The sequence below is a fragment of the Fringilla coelebs genome (assembly GCF_963513975.1).
Source record: "Fringilla coelebs genome assembly, chromosome: 31".
Taxonomy (NCBI): domain Eukaryota; kingdom Metazoa; phylum Chordata; class Aves; order Passeriformes; family Fringillidae; genus Fringilla; species Fringilla coelebs.
In genome coordinates, this window is record NC_140057.1 from 483,535 (window position 1) to 498,913 (window position 15,379).

Here is a 15,379-nt window from a genome sequence, read left to right on the forward strand (position 1 = left end):
GTGGGAGGGTCATCATCATTGGAGGTGACATTGTGGCGCCACCAGGTGTCATCAGTGCAGTACAGGGTGGCCCGGAGTTCCCTGGTGAATTCCTCCAGGTACCAGTACAGGCACGTTAGGGACACGGGCACCGTCTTGATCCATCTGGGCAGGGTGGCCACCAGCTCGCCCAGGGTGGCCACCACGGTGACCTGTGGCTGCAGCAGGGCTGGGGACAGCTGGGGAGGGTACAGGGGAGGTGTCAGGGAACTCAGGGCACTTGTGGCCTCCTGGCGTGACCCCCAGCCCCTAAGGGGTCCCCTTTGTCCTCTCCGTCCCTTTCTCAGCCTTTTGTTCCCTCTGCCCCTCCCCTCTGCCCCTCCACTCGTAGGCCCTTTCACCACCTTGTCCCCCACTGCTGTCCTCTCAGCTACCCCCATCCAGCCCTAGGGTCTCCACCCCCCCATTGCTCACTGCCCCCTCACCCCTTTCCCCTCCACCTCTCTGTCACCTCCCCCTTTCCTGCCACTCCCTTCTGTCCCCTCCCACCACCCTCCATGGCCCCTACATTGCCCACTGCTCCCTCTGCCCCTTTCTGCCCCACCCCCCCACCCGTGTATCCTTAGTCCTACTCTCTCTCCTCCCGGCCCCAACCCCCGGCCGCACCTCTTGGAGCTCCGTGCTCACTGGGGACACCTTGGGGACACCGCAGGGATCCTCCGGGGGTCGAATGAGCCTTGGGATGTCCTCAATGGCTCTTTGGCACCGCTTAGGCACCTCACAGAGGATGAGGGGACCACAGGCAAAAGCAAAGTCGATGATGTCATAAAGTGCGTCCAGCAGGTGATCCTTGACCAGGCGGGCATTGGCCTCCCACAGCCGCTCGGCCACAGCCACCTTGGCCACCAAGTCCTCGGGGAAATCAGGGAAGACCTCATTTGTCCCCTTCAGGGCGGCCTTGATGTCCCCAACCCTGCACTGCAGCTCCCGGGGGAACGCGGTGGCTTCGTCACACGCAGTCACCAAGCGTTCCAGCAGCCCCAGCGCCGCCTCCAGCCGCTGTCTCACCATGGTAGCCCTTCTTGCCTTGCTGGTGGTGATCCAGGTCTCGGTCCTCACCTGGGCTTCATGCCCGGCCACCACCTCAGCCACCTCCTCCCCGCCCAGGGCCTGACCCAGCTCCACCAGGTTTTCCTGAGCTGTCCCATCACAGGCAGCCTCATCCTGCAGCTCCCTGGCCCGGGCAGTGGCGGTTGCCACCATGTCGGCTGCCTCATTGGCCACCTCCCTGCAGGCATTGCTGAGCTTGGTGGCTGCCCTGGCCAGCTCAGCCCACCTGTCCACAAGCTCAGCCACCGACCCCTGCCACTTGCTGGCCGTCATTGTCACACGCTTCCAGGAGGTCCATGGGGTGCTCTTGTAGGCGGCCAGGACCCGGCTCAGGGAGACTGGAGGGTCATCATCATTGGAGGTGACATTGCAGCACCACCAGGGGCCATGAGTGTACAGGCTGCACTGGAGCTCCTCAGTGAATTGCTCCAGGTCCCTGTACAGGCACTTTAGGGAAACAGGCAGCAGCATCTCCTCCTTCCACCTGGGCAAGGTGGCCAGCAGCTCACCCAGGGTGGCCACCACAGTGACCTGCGGCTGCAGCAGGGCCAGGGACAGCTTGGGAGAGGACAGGGGTTGTGTTAGGGACTTCGTGGTATTTGTGTTCTCCTGGGGCCACCCTCTGCCACGGAGGGATCCCCTTTGTCCTCTCTGTCCCTTTGTCAGCCTCTTGTTCCCTCTGCCACCCCCTGCCCCTCCCTTCGCAGCCCCTCCCACACCCTGCCCCTTTGCTGTCCCCTCTCCCACCCCCTGCCCCTCTGCTGTCCCCTCTGCCAGCCCCTGTCCCTCCTGCTGTCTGCCCTGCCTGCCCCTCGGTCCCCACCCCCCCAGTCCCCCCATCACCCACTGCACCCTCCCTTCCCATGTCCCCTCCCCCTCACTGTCACATCCTCCCTTCCTGCCACTCCCTACTATCCCTTTTATGACCCCCTGTCCCATTGGCCATGCCCCATGTCCCCCCCATCCCCCATTGCCCCTTCCTCCTCCAGTGTCCCCCCTTCCCCGCAGTCACACCTCTTGGAGCTCCATGCTCAGTGGGAACACCTTGGGGAAAACTTGAGGACACTCCGCGGGTGGAACAAGCCTTGGGATGTTCTCAATTGCTCTTTGGCACCGCTTGGCCACCTCACAGGCACTGCAGCTGGTGGGACCACCAGTAAACAAGAAGTCGATGATGTCTGGAAGTGTCTTCCCCAGGTGATCCTTGACCAGGCAGGTATTTGCTTCCCACAGCTGCTCGGCCACGGCCACCTTGGCCACCAAGTCCTCGGAGACATGGAGGGACTGCTTCTTTGTCCCCTTCAGGATGGCCTTGGTGTCCCTGAGCAGGCGCTGCAGCTCCCGGGGGAATGCAGTGGCTTCGTCACACGCGGCCACCAAGCGCCCCAGCAGCCCCAGGGCCGCCTCCAGCCGCTGTCTCACCACTGTGGCCCTTGTTTCCTCACTGGCAGCCTCTCTCCTCACCTGGATTTCCTGTCCAGCCACTACCTTGGCCCCCTCCTCCCTGCCCAGGGCCTGACCCAGCTCCACCATTTTTTCCTGAGCTGTCCCATCATGGGCAGCCTCGTCCTGCAGCTCCCTGGCCTGGGCAGTGGCAGTGGCTGCCCTGTCAGCCACCTTGGTGGCCAAATCCCTGCAGGTGTTGCAGAGCTTGGTGGCCTTCCTGGCCAGCTCGGCCCAGCTGTTCACAAGCACAGACACCAACCCCTGCCACTTGTTGGCTGCTCGTGTCACATTCTCCAAGGAGGTCCATGGGGTGCTCTTGTAGGCAGCCAGAGCCTGGCTCAAGGAGGTGGGAGGGTCATCATCATTGTAGGTGGGAGGGTCATCACGATCAGAGGTGGGAGGGTCATCACCATCGGAGGTGGGAGGGTTGTCATCATCGGAGGTGACACTGCGGCGCCACCAGGTGCCATCAGTGCGATACAGGGTGGTCTGGAGCTCTCTAGTGAAGTCCATCAGGTCCCAGTACAGGCAGCTTGGAGACACGAGCAGTAGCATCATCTCGTCCAGACTGGGCAGGGTGGCCTGCAGCTTGCCCAGGATAGCCACCACGGTGACCTGTGGCTGCAGCAGGGCCGGGGACAGCTGGGGAGGGGACAGGGGAGGTGTCAGGGACCTGGTGGCACATACGGCCTCCTAAGGTCACCCCCTGCGCACAAGGGGTGCCTTTCATCCCCTCCATCCCTTTGTCAGGCTCTTGTTCCCTCCATCCCCCTGTCCCTCCCCTCGTAGCCCCTCCTGGCTCCTGACCCTCTGCTGTTCCCTCTGCCACCCTGCCCACACTGTTGCCCCTTTGCCACCCCCTAGCACCACTCATAACCCCTGAAACCTCCCGTGTCCCATCTGCCCATCCTCCACTGCCCCTTCCCTCCCCATGTCCCCTCCCATTCTCTGTCACGTCCCCACTTGCTGCCAGTCCCTCCTGTCCCCTTTGCAACATCCTGTCCCCTCCATCCTCCATTGGCCCCTCATCCCCCTGTGCCTCCTCTCCCTTCCACCCCCCGCGTCCCCCCTCTCCCCGTCACACCTCTTGGAGCTCCATGCTCATTGGGGACACCTTGGGGACACTCTGAGGGCACTCTGGGGGTCGAACAAGCCTTGGGATGTCCTCGGTGGCTCTTTGGCACCACTCCGCCACGCTGCGGCAGCAGGGGCTGTCGGGACCACAACCGAAATAGAAGTCGATGATGTCCTGAAGCGTCCCTGCCAGGTGATCCTTGACTAGGCGGGCGTTGGCCTCCCACAGCCACTCGGCCACGACCACCTTGGCCACCAAGGCCTTGGGAACATCACGGGATGCCTCATTTGTTGCCTTCAGGGTGGCCTCAATGTCCCTGACCCTGCGCTGCAGTGCCCGGGGGAATGCAGTGGCTTCTTCACATGTGGTCACCAAGCGCTCCAGCAGCCCCAGGGCCACCTCCACCCGCTGTCTCACCTTGGTGGCCCTTGTTCCCTCACTGGCAGCCACCCAGGCATCTCTCCTCACTTGGACTTCCTGCCCGGCCACCACCCCAGCAACCTCCTCCCTGCCCAGGTCCTGACCCAGCTCCACCATGTTTTCCTGAGCTGTCCCATAACGGGCAGCCTTGTCCTGCAGCTCCCTGGCCCGGGCGGTGGCAGTGGCCGCCACGTTGGCCGCTTCAGTGGCCAAGTCCCTGCAGGTGTTGCGGAGCTCGGTGGCCTTCCTGGCCAGCTCAGCCCACCTGTCCAGAAGCACAGACACTGACTGCTGCCACTTGCTGGCCACCACTGTCACACTGTTCTGGGGAGTCCCTGGGCTGCTCTTGTAGGCAGCCAGGGCCTGGCTCAGGGAGGTGGCAGGGTGATCATCATCCACAGTGATGGCACATTCTCGCCACATTGGCACCGCATTGTCACGCCACCAGGTGTTATCAATGCAGTACAGGGTGGTGCAGAGCTCACTGGTGAATTCCTCCAGGTCCCAGTAGAAGCGCAACTGGGACACGGGCAGTAGCATCTCCTCATCCCACCTGGGCAGAGTGGCCAGCAGCTCGCCCAGGGTGGCCACCACGGTGACCTGTGGCTGCAGCAGGGCTGGAGACAGCTGGGGAGGCAACAGGGGAGGTGTCAGGGAACTCGGGGAACTTACAGCTTCCTTGGGTGGGCCCCAGCCTCCGAGGGGGCCCCTCTGTCACCTCCATTCCTTTGTCAGCCTCTTCTTCTCTCCACTACCCCCTGCCCCTCCTGTCATAGCCCCTCCTGCCCCCTGCTCCTCTGCTCTGCTTTCTGCCACCCCCAACTCCCATGGCTATTCCCTCTATCACCCCATGCCCCTCTTGCTGTCCTCTCTATCACCCCCTCGCTCCCACGGCTGTCCCCTCTGCCACCATCCACTAGTCCTCATGTCCCCTCTCCTCCATGTCCCCACATCCCCCACTCCCCAAACCCCCCCCCCCCCCCCCCCCCCCCCCCCCCCCGATTCCCCTCCACCCCTCTGTCACCTCCCCCCTTCTGGTCACAACCTCCTGTCCCCTTTGTGACCCCCTGTATCCTCCTGTCACTCCCTGTATCCCCTCCATTCTCCACTACCCCCTTCCCCCGAGTGTCCCATCTGTCCCCCTCGCTTCCAACCCATTCGCACCTCTTGGAGCTCCATGCTCAATGGGAACTCCTTGGCGACGCGCTGGGGACACTCTGGGGGTCGAACAAGCCTTGGGATGTCCTCGGTGGCTCTCTGGCACCGCTCGGCCACCCCACAGGCACTGGGGCTGTCAAGACCACCACTGAACAAGAATTTGATGCTGTCTGGAAGTGTCCCCCCCAGGTGATCCTTGGCCAGGCGGGTGTGGGCCTCCCACAGCCGCTCGGCCACAGCCACCTTGGCCACCAAGTCCTCGGGAACATCGTGGGATGCCTCATTTGTCTCCTTCAGGGCGGCCTCGATGTCCCTAACCCTGAGCTGCAGCTCCCGGGGAAACGCAATAGCTTCGTCACACGCGGCCACCAAGCGCTCCAGCAGCCCCAGGGCCGCCTCCAGCCGCTGTCTCACCATGGTGGCCCTTGTTGCCTTGCTAGCAGCCAGCCAGGCATCTCTCCTCACCTGGGCTTCATGCCTGGCCACCACCTGAGCCTCCTTGCCGCCCAGGGCCTGACCCAGCTCCACCATGTTTTCATGAGCTGTCCCATAACGGGCAGCCTTGTCCTGCAGCTTCCTGGCCTGGGTGGTGGCAGTGGCTACCTCAGTGACCGTCACCCTGCAGGTGTTGCGAAGCTTGGTGGCCTTCCTGGCCAGCCGGGTCCACCTGTCTATAAACTCAGCCACCGACCACTGCCACTTGCTGGCCTCCATTTGCACATCGAACCTGCTGGTCCTTAGGGTGCTCTTGTAGGCGGCCAGGGTCTGGCTCAGGGAGATGGGAGGCTCATCATCGTCGGAGGTGACAGGGTCTTCATCATCCATGGTGACATCCCGGTGCCACCAGGTGCCACCAATGGGATAGAGGGTGGCCTGGAGCTGCCTGGTGAAATCCTCCACATCCCGGTATAGCTTCACTGTGGACATGAGCAGCAGCACCATCTCGGCCCGCCTGCGCAGAGTGGCCAGCAGCTCGCTCAGGATGGCCACCAGAGTGACCTGTGACTGCAGCATGGCCTGGGACAGCTGGGGAGGGGACACGAGAGGTGTCAGGGACCAGGTGGCACCTATGGCATCCTGCGGTAGCCCCCTGCAACCAAGGGGTCCCTTTGTCAGCCTCTTCTTCCCTCTGCCACACCCTGCCCCTCCCCTCATAGCCCCTCCACTGTCCCCTCTTCCCCTTGCTGTCCCCTCTGCAACCCTCTGTGTCTCCTCCCCCAAATGTCCCCCACCACCCTTTGCCCCCTCCCCCACCGTGTCCCCACTCCTCATTTTCACCTCCGGTATTCCTGCCACTCCCTCTGTCCCCTTGGCGACCCCCTGTCCATTTCACCACCCCCCCACCTGCCTTTGCCCCCTCCACCCCCAGTGTTCCCTCTGTCCCTCTTCCCCCCTCCCACCCCCAGCCTCACCTCTTGGAGCTCCATGCTCACTGGAGACACCTTGGGGGAGCTCTGGGGACACTCGGAAGTTTGAAGGAGCCTTGGGATGACCTCGATGGCTCTTTGGCACCGCTCAGCCACTTCATGGGCACTGCAGCGGGCAGGAGCACCAGTGAACAAGTCTATGATGTCTTGAAGTGTCCCCCCGAGGTGATCCTTGGCCAGGCGGGTGTTGGCCTCCCACAGCCGCTCGGCCACGGCCACCTTGGCCACCAAGTCCTCGAGGACATCATGGGACGCCTCATTTGTCCCCTCCAGGGCAGCCTCGATGTCTCTGAGCGAGTGCTGCAGCTCTCGGGGAAATGCAGCAGCTTCGACACACGTGGTCACCAAGTGCTCCAGCAGCCCTAGGGCCACCTCCAGCCGCTGTCTCACCATGGTGGCCCTTCTTGCCTCACTGGCAGCCACCCAGGCCTCTCTCCTCACCTGGGCTTCATGCCTGGCCACCACCTCAGCCCCCTCCTCTCCACCCAGGGCCTGACTCAGTTCCACCATGTTTTCTGGAACTATCCCATAACGGGCAGCCTCGTCCTGCAGTTGCCTGGCCTGAGCGGTGGCAGTGGCCACCATGTCAGCTGCCTCGGTGGCCAAATCCCTGCAGGCGTTGGGGAGCTTGGTGGCTGCCCTGGCCAGCTGGGTCCACCTGTCCTCAACTGCGGCCACCGACTGCTGCCACGTCCAGGCCTCCATTTGCACATCGAACCTGGTGGTCCATGGGATGCTCTTGTAGGCGGCCAGGGCCTGGCTCAGGGAGGCAAGAGGGTCATCATCACTGGAGGTGACACTGCGATGCCACCAGATGTCATCAATGCAGTACAGGCTGTCCCGGAGCTCATTGGTGAAGTCCATCAGGTCCCAGTACAGGTGCAGTGGGGACATGAGCAGAGTCATCTCATCCACGCTGGGCAGGGTGTCCAGCAGCTCGCCCAGGATGGCCACCACGGTGACCTGCGGCTGAAGCAGGGCCGAAGACAGCTGGGAAAGGGACACGGGAGGTGTCAGAGACCTGGTGGCACTTCTGGCCTCCTGGGGTGGCCCCAGTGCGCTCCCGGGGTCCCCTTTGTCCCCTCCCTGGAGGGCTCTACTGTCCCCTCATAGTCCCTTTGTCACCCCCCCGACTCCTCTGCCACCCCCCACGGTCGCCCCCGTGTTCCCCCGTTCCCCACTGCCCCCTCCGTCCCCGTCGCACCTCTTTGGGCTTCATGATCACTGGGGACACCTTGGAGACACCTTGGGGACGCTCCCGTGGCCAAGGAGCCCCGGAACCAGCGCCGTCCCCACGGCCCAAAAACGGCCCCGCCAACGGCGCCGGGAGAATGGCGGAGCCGCCTCAGGAGGGACCGGGAAGGACCGGGGCGAGGTGACGTCACCGACCGCCCTTTCCACTACCGCCCCTATTCATGGGAGCTCCAGGATTTGGGCGCTTTGGCTCAATCCCCAGGGGCTTTAGGCTCAGTCCCAGGCGATTTAGGCTCCATCCCCAGGGGATTCAGGCTCCATCCCGCCATCTCCAGGCGGATTCCGCCGTTCCCGGCTGGATTTAGGAGGGAACGCGGAGCGCTCTGCGGAGCCCACAGAAATGCCCTCAACAAACACGGCCGCGTTGCTTCTCTCGCGAGACCTCTGGCGAGAAGTGCCAAACGCGGCGCGGACCAATCAGAAGCCGCGCCTGGCAGAAGTACTGGCGGAAGTTCCCCCTCGGCGGCGTCGGCCGCTTCCGGCGGAAACGCGGAATTCCGGCTCTGTCCGTGGTTTCGTTTTGCACTCCTGCGTGTATTTTGGGTTTTTACCTTTTCCTAATAAATTCTGTTTCTGGCTTGGAGTCTCTCGCTGGTTTTACTTTCAAACCAGTAAAATAACTATTATAATTATTTAGTATTATGGCTGTATTATAACTAGAATGTAACTACTATAACTATAACTATGTAGTATTATAACTGTAATACGACTTTTTCAACTATATTTAGTATTATAGCTATAATATAGCTATAATGTAACTAGTATAGCTATTTACTACTATAAATGTAACTATTATAACTATATTTAGTATCGTAGTTGTAATATAACTATAACTATTATAACTATAACTTTAGTATTATAACTGCAATCTAACGATATTTAGTGTTATAACTGTAATATAACCATAACTCTTATAACTATATGTAGTATTACAGCTGTAATAGAACCATAATATAACTATTATAACTAGAACCATTTAGTATTATATAACCATAACTATATTTGTAATAACTTCTTTAATATTCTATAGCTATTTAGCATTATATATATAATATAACCATTATAACTAGAACGATTTAGTATTATATAACTATTTAGCATATTATAGTAACATTACACTTATAATACTAAGTAGTTATAATAGTTATTTTACAGTTACATTATAGTTATAATAGCTATAGCTATTTAGTACTATAGCTGTAATAGAACCATAATATAACTATTTATATGGTTATGTTATAGTTATAGTTATAATAGCTAAAGCTATTTAGTATTATATCTATAATATAGCTATAACTATTATAACTGTTTCATTTTATATAACTATAATTTTTATAACTATTTTAATATTCAATAACTATGTAGTATTATATCTATAACTATTTTAACTATAAATATTTAATACTATAACTGCACTATAACTATAATAACTATATTAGTACTGTAGCTGTAATATAACTATAACTATTATAACTAGAATATTTAGTATTACATAACTAAAATATAACTATTATAACTATTTTAGTATTAGAGAACTATTTTGTATTATAGCTGTCATATAACCATAATATAACTATTATAACTATAACTGTTTAGTATTATAACTGTAATATAACTATAAAATTATAACTATTTAATATTATAGAACTATTTAGTATTACAGCCAAACTAAAACTATTGAACTGCAGCTATTTAGTGTTATAGAACTGTTTAGTATTATAAATATAACTATTTAGTATTATAGAACTATTTAGTATTATAACTATAAATATTGTAACTAGACCTATTTAGTATTTTGTAACTATTTATTATTATATCTATTATATATCTAGAATAATAATTATTGTAAGTATTTAGTATTTTATAACTATTTAGATATATGTCTATAGTATATCTGTAATAGAACTATTTAGTATTTTGTAACTATTTACTATTATATCTATAATATATCTATAATAGAACTATTTAGTATTTTATAACTATTTACTATTATATCTATAATATACCTATAAGAGAACTATTAATTATTTTATAACTATTTATGATTATATGTATAATATATCTATTGGAACTATTCAGTGTTTTATAATTATTTACTATTATATCTATAATATATCCGTAATATATCTATAATAGAATGCTTAGAACTCTTTAGTGTGGGAATGCACAAAATCAGAGGGTTTTGGGGAAGCTGCCAAAGGCCTCAGAGACAGCAGAACTGTGATTAGAGCTCAGCAGGAGCCACGAAATTGGTCAGCAGAAAAATTATTTAAAATGTAGAAAATCAAGGACAAACAGGACAATGGTCTGTGCATTAATGCTTGTCTAGAATAACTCCCTGAGCTGCAGAAAAGTTTATCTAGCGAGATATTGGGGAGTTTGGAGCTCAGTACTGGAGCTCTGTGCATTGTGTTTAAGGCTCACGAGCAGGGATTGTATTCGGAATAAGCCGGCATTGTTTAACCAAAGGTACCTGTGCTCACAGTGGCTGGGTGGAACCACTGTCAGTGTGCTTCTGCTTTGGGTGATCGGCCAAAAAACTGATAAAGTGAGTGTGACACGGAGTTCTCTGTCTGCTGCCTGGGATGTGAGCTGCTGCATCTTCCCACTGCCATGACCATGGGATGAGAGTGATGCTGGAAAATCAAACAGCTCCAGGCACGTTCCCAGCAGTCCTGTCCGGCTGGTGATTTGTGCACAGCCCCCGGCCGGCCGTAAAGAAAGCAGAGATAAAGGGAATTTGAGATAGAGATAAACTCCTGGAGGCTGCCTGGAAGGGGTTTGAGACATGAGCCCAACTGAAGGAGTTCATCCCAACCTAGCAAGAAGGCAACTCAGGAAAAGTCACCCAAGAAAGCTTCCCCTGTGGAGAAGGAGCATTTAATTTATTAATACCTTCTATATAAATCAGACCAGGTTGGTCTGAACTCTGTGTCAGACACATCCCTTGACCCCACTGAGGGATGAGTGGTCAATAAATCCACCCCAACGTTCCCTGAGGGGAGCACAGCCAGGGAGCTGCTTCAAGGTGCTGTCACTGAGATATTTCCCCTTGGAAACCCTGGGTGGGGTGGAAATACACCTGAGCAGATGGCAAAACTGAAATGATATCAGAGCCTCGTGGAATGTGGGTTAAAACATGGGGTCTCTAAAGCTGTAAATTGGGCAAAGCTTCACCAAGTGAGGCAAAATGGTGATGAATCACCCACTGATTTTTTAAACAGGTGAACAGAATGCTAGATCCTGAATCAGCTGAGGGTAAAGCACATCTGGTTTTGTTTTGTGTGGGTCAGGCTTCAAATGACATAAGAAGAAAAGATAAAGGGAGTTCAAGACAGAGATAAACTGCTGGAGGTTGCCTGGAAGGTGTTTTGAGACAGGAGCCCAACTGAAGGAGTTCATCCCAACCTAACAAGAAGGCAACTCAGGACAGGCACCCAAGGAAGCTTCCCCTGTGGAGAAGGAGCAGAGTGCATCCTGTAGGAAATATATTGAACAGTTACAGTATTTACAGTTAAATTGGAGTTATATTACAGTCATATAATTGCTATAATACTAAATAATTATATAACACTAAATAGATGTAGTTATATCACAGCTGTAATACTAAATGTAGTTATAACAGTTATATTACAGTTATAATACTAAATATAGGTATAATAGTTATATTACAGTTATAATACTAAATAGTTATATAATACTAAAATAGTTATAAAAGTTATATTTTACTTGTATAAGACTAAATTGTTCTAGTTATAATAGTAATAATATAGTTATATACAGCTATAGTACAAAATATAGTTATAATAGGTCTAATATTATAGTTATAATACTTAACAGTTCTATAGTACTAAAATAGATATACTAGTAAATTATGTAACATTAAATGTTCTAGTTATAGTAGTTATTTTATAGTTATATTGCAGCTACAGTACAAAATACAGTTATAAAATTATATTACAGTTACACTACTAAATAGTTATAATACTTACATTACTGTTATATTAACAGCTATAATACTAAATAATTATAATAGTTATTTTACTGGTTTGAAAGTAAAACCAGCGAGAGACTCCAAGCCAGAAACAGAATTTATTAGGAAAAGGGAAAAGCCCAAATACACGCAGGAGCGCAAAACGAAACCACGGACAGAGCCGGAATTCCGCGTTTCCGCCGGAAGCGGCCGACGCCGCCGAGGGGGAACTTCCGCCAGTACTTCTGCCAGGCGCGGCTTCTGATTGGCCCGCGCCGCGTTTGGCACTTCTCGCCAGAGGTCTCGGGAGAGAGCATCGCGGCCATGTTGGTTGAGGGCGATTCTGTGGGGTTCCTCAGAGCGCTCCGCGTTCTTCCCTCTTAAATCCAGCCGGGAAGGGCGGAATCCGCCTGGAAATGGCGGGATGGAGTCTGAATCCCCTGGGGATGGAGCCTAAATCCCCTGGGGATTGAGCCAAAGCGCCCAAATCCTGGCGCTCCCATGGATAGGGGCGGAACTGGAAAGGGCGGTCGGTGACGTCACCTCGCCCCGGTCCTTCCCGGTCCCTCCTGAGGCGGCTCCGCCATTCTCCCGGCGCCGTTGGCGGGGCCGGTCCTGAGCAGGGACCGGCGCTGGTTCCGGGGCTCCTTGGCCACGGGAGCGTCCCCAAGGTGTCTCCAAGTTGTCCCCAGTGAGCATGAAGAGCCAAGAGGTGCGACGGGGATGGAGGGGGCAGTGGTGGATGGGGGAACACGGGGGCGACAGTGCGGGGTGGCAGAGGAATCGGGGGGGTGACAAAGGGACAGAGGGGACAGCAGAGCCCTCCAGGGAAGGTACAGAGGGGACCCTGGGAGGGCACTGGGGCCACCCCAGGAGGCCAGAATATCCATCAGGTCTCTAACACCTCCCGTGTCCCTTTCCCAGCTGTCCCCAGCCCTGCTGCAGCCGCAGGTCACCGTGGTGGCCATCCTGGGCGAGCTGCTGGACACCCTGCCCAGCGTGGATGAGATGACTCTGCTCGTGTCCCCACTGCACCTGTACTGGGACCTGATGGACTTCACCAATGAGCTCCGGGACAGCCTGTACCGCACTGATGACACCTGGTGGCATCGCAGTGTCACCTTCAACGATGATGACCGCCCCACCTCCCTGAGCCAGGCCCTGGCTGCCTACAAGAGCATCTCGTGGACCACCAGGTTCGATGTGCAAATGGAGGCCTGGAAGTGGCAGCGGTCGGTGGCTGCACTCAAGGGAAGATGGGCCCAGCTGGCCAGGGCAGCCACCAAGCTCCCCAACGCCTGCAGGGATTTGGCCACCGAGGCAGCTGACATGGTGACCACTGCCACCGCCCGGGCCAGGGAGCTGCAGGACAAGGCTGCCCATTATTGGAGAGCTGAAGAAAACCTGGTGGAGCTGGGTCAGTCCCTGGGCCACGACGAGGGGGCTGAGGTGGCGGCCAGGAATGAAGCCCAGGTGAGGAGAGATGCCATGGTGGCTGCCAGTGAGACCAGAAGGGCCACCATGGTGAGACAGCGGCTGGAGGTGGCCCTGGGGCTGCTGGAGCGCTTGGTGGCTGCGTGTGATGAAGCCAGCGCGTTCTCCCGGGAGCTGCAGCGCCTGCTCAGGGACATTGAGGCCGCCCTGAAGGGGACAAATGAGGCGTCCCTCTATGTCCCTGAAGCCTTGTTAGCCAAGGTGACCGTGGCCGAGCGGCTGTGGGAGGCCAACGCCCGCCTGGCCAAGGATCACCTGGCGGGGACACTTCAAGACATCATCGACTTGTTCACTGGTGCTCCTGCCCGCTGCAGTGCCCATGAGGTGGCCGAGCGATGCCAAAGAGCCATCGAGGTCATCCCGAGGCTCCTTCGAACTTCCGAGTGTCCCCAGAGTGTCCCCAAGGTGTCTCCAGTGAGCACTGAGCCCCAAGAGGTGAGGCTGGAGGTGGGGGGGGGGGGAGAGAGAGGGACAGAGGGGACACGGGGGGTGGAGGTGGCAATGGGGGGTGGGAGGGGGGGGTGAAAAGGTCAGGGGGTCGCCAAGGGGACAGGAGGGAGTGGCAGGAATACCGGAGGTGACAGAGAGGGGTGGGGAAATTGGGGGGAAGGGGGCAGAGGGTGATGGGGAACATTGGGCGGAGGGGACACAGAGGGTGGAAGAGGGGACAGTGGGGCAGCAGAGGGGAGGGTTGGGGGGTGGCAGAGGGAACAAGAGGCTGACAAAGGGATGATGGGAACAAAGGGACCCCTCGATTGCAGGGGGCTACCCCAGGATGCCGTAGGTGCCACCCGGTCCCTGACACCTCTTCTGTACCCTCCCCAGCTGTCCCCAGCCCTGCTGCAGCCTCAGGTCACCGTGGTGGCCATCCTGAGCGAGCTGCAGGCCACCCTGCGCAGGCGGGCCGAGATGGTGCTGCTGCTCGTGTCCACAGTGAGACTGTACCAGGACATGGAGGACTTCACCAGGCAGCTCCAGGCCACCCTCTATCACATTGGTGGCACCTGGTGGCACCGGGATGTCACCATGGATGATGATGACCCTGTCACCTCCGATGATGATGAGCTTCCCATTTCCCTGAGCCAGGCCCTGGCTGCCTACAAGAGCACCCCAGGGACCAGCAGGTTCTGTGTGCAAATGGAGGCCAGCGAGTTGTGGGAGTCGGTGGCTGAGCTTGTGGGCAGGTGGGCCCGGCTGGCCAGGAGGGCCACCAAGCTCCGCAACACCTGCAGGGTGACGGTCACTGAGGCAGGCTACAGAGTTGCCACCGCCACCGCCCGGGCCAGGAAGCTGCAGGACGAGGCTGCCCGTGATGGGACAGCTTGGGAAAACATGGTGGAGCTGGGTCAGGACCTGGGCAGGGAGGAGGGGGCCGAGGTGGTGGTGGCCAGACATGAAGCCAAGGTGAGGAGGCAGGCCATGGTGGCTGCCAGCGAGGCAAGAAGGGCCACCATGGTGAGACAGCAGGCGGAGGTGGCCCTGGGGCTGCTGGAGCGCTTGGTGGCCGCATGTGACGAAGCCACCGCATTCCCCTGGGAGCTGCAGCGCCTGCTCAGGGACATCAAGGCCGCCCTGGAGGGGACAAATGAGGCGTCCCCTGATGTCCCCGAGGACTTGGTGGCCAAGGTGGCTGTGGCTGAGTTGCTGTGGGAGGCCAACACCCGCCTGGTCAAGGATCACCTGGGGAAGACACTTCCAGACAGCATCAAATTCTTGCTCTATGGTGATCACGGCAGCCCCCGTGCCTGTGAGGTGGCTGAGCGGTGCCAAAGAGCCATCGAGGACATCCCAAGGCTCTTTCCACCCCCGGAGTGTCCGCAGCGCGTCGCCAATGTGTCCCCAGTGAGGAATGAGCTCCAAGAGGTGCGACCGGGTGGGAGGCGAGGGGGACAAATGGGACGCTGCGAGGGAAGGGTCAGTGCGGGATGGAGGTGACACAGGGAGTGGCAGGAGGATACAGGGGGTCACAAAGGGGACAGGAGGTTGTGGCCAGAAGGGGGGAGGTGACAGAGGGGTGGAGGGGAGCCAGTGGGGGATTGGGGA

General features: G+C 55.9%; 2 protein-coding genes across 2 annotated transcripts in view; one reads left to right on the plus strand and one right to left on the minus strand.

Annotated features, from left to right (window-relative positions):
• LOC311164351 (uncharacterized protein) overlaps positions 1 to 15,379 on the minus strand; it is a 269,234-nt gene that overhangs the window by 4,859 nt on the left and 248,996 nt on the right. The window lies entirely within an intron of this gene.
• On the plus strand, positions 12,444 to 13,500 carry LOC311164315 (uncharacterized protein; the record flags this gene model as incomplete). The annotated part of the gene is made up of 3 exons (XM_084223723.1): positions 12,444 to 12,554; positions 12,767 to 13,421; positions 13,490 to 13,500. The coding sequence occupies exons 1-3, from the start codon at positions 12,540 to 12,542 to the stop codon at positions 13,498 to 13,500; spliced, it is 681 nt and encodes a 226-aa protein (XP_084079849.1). The 5' UTR covers positions 12,444 to 12,539.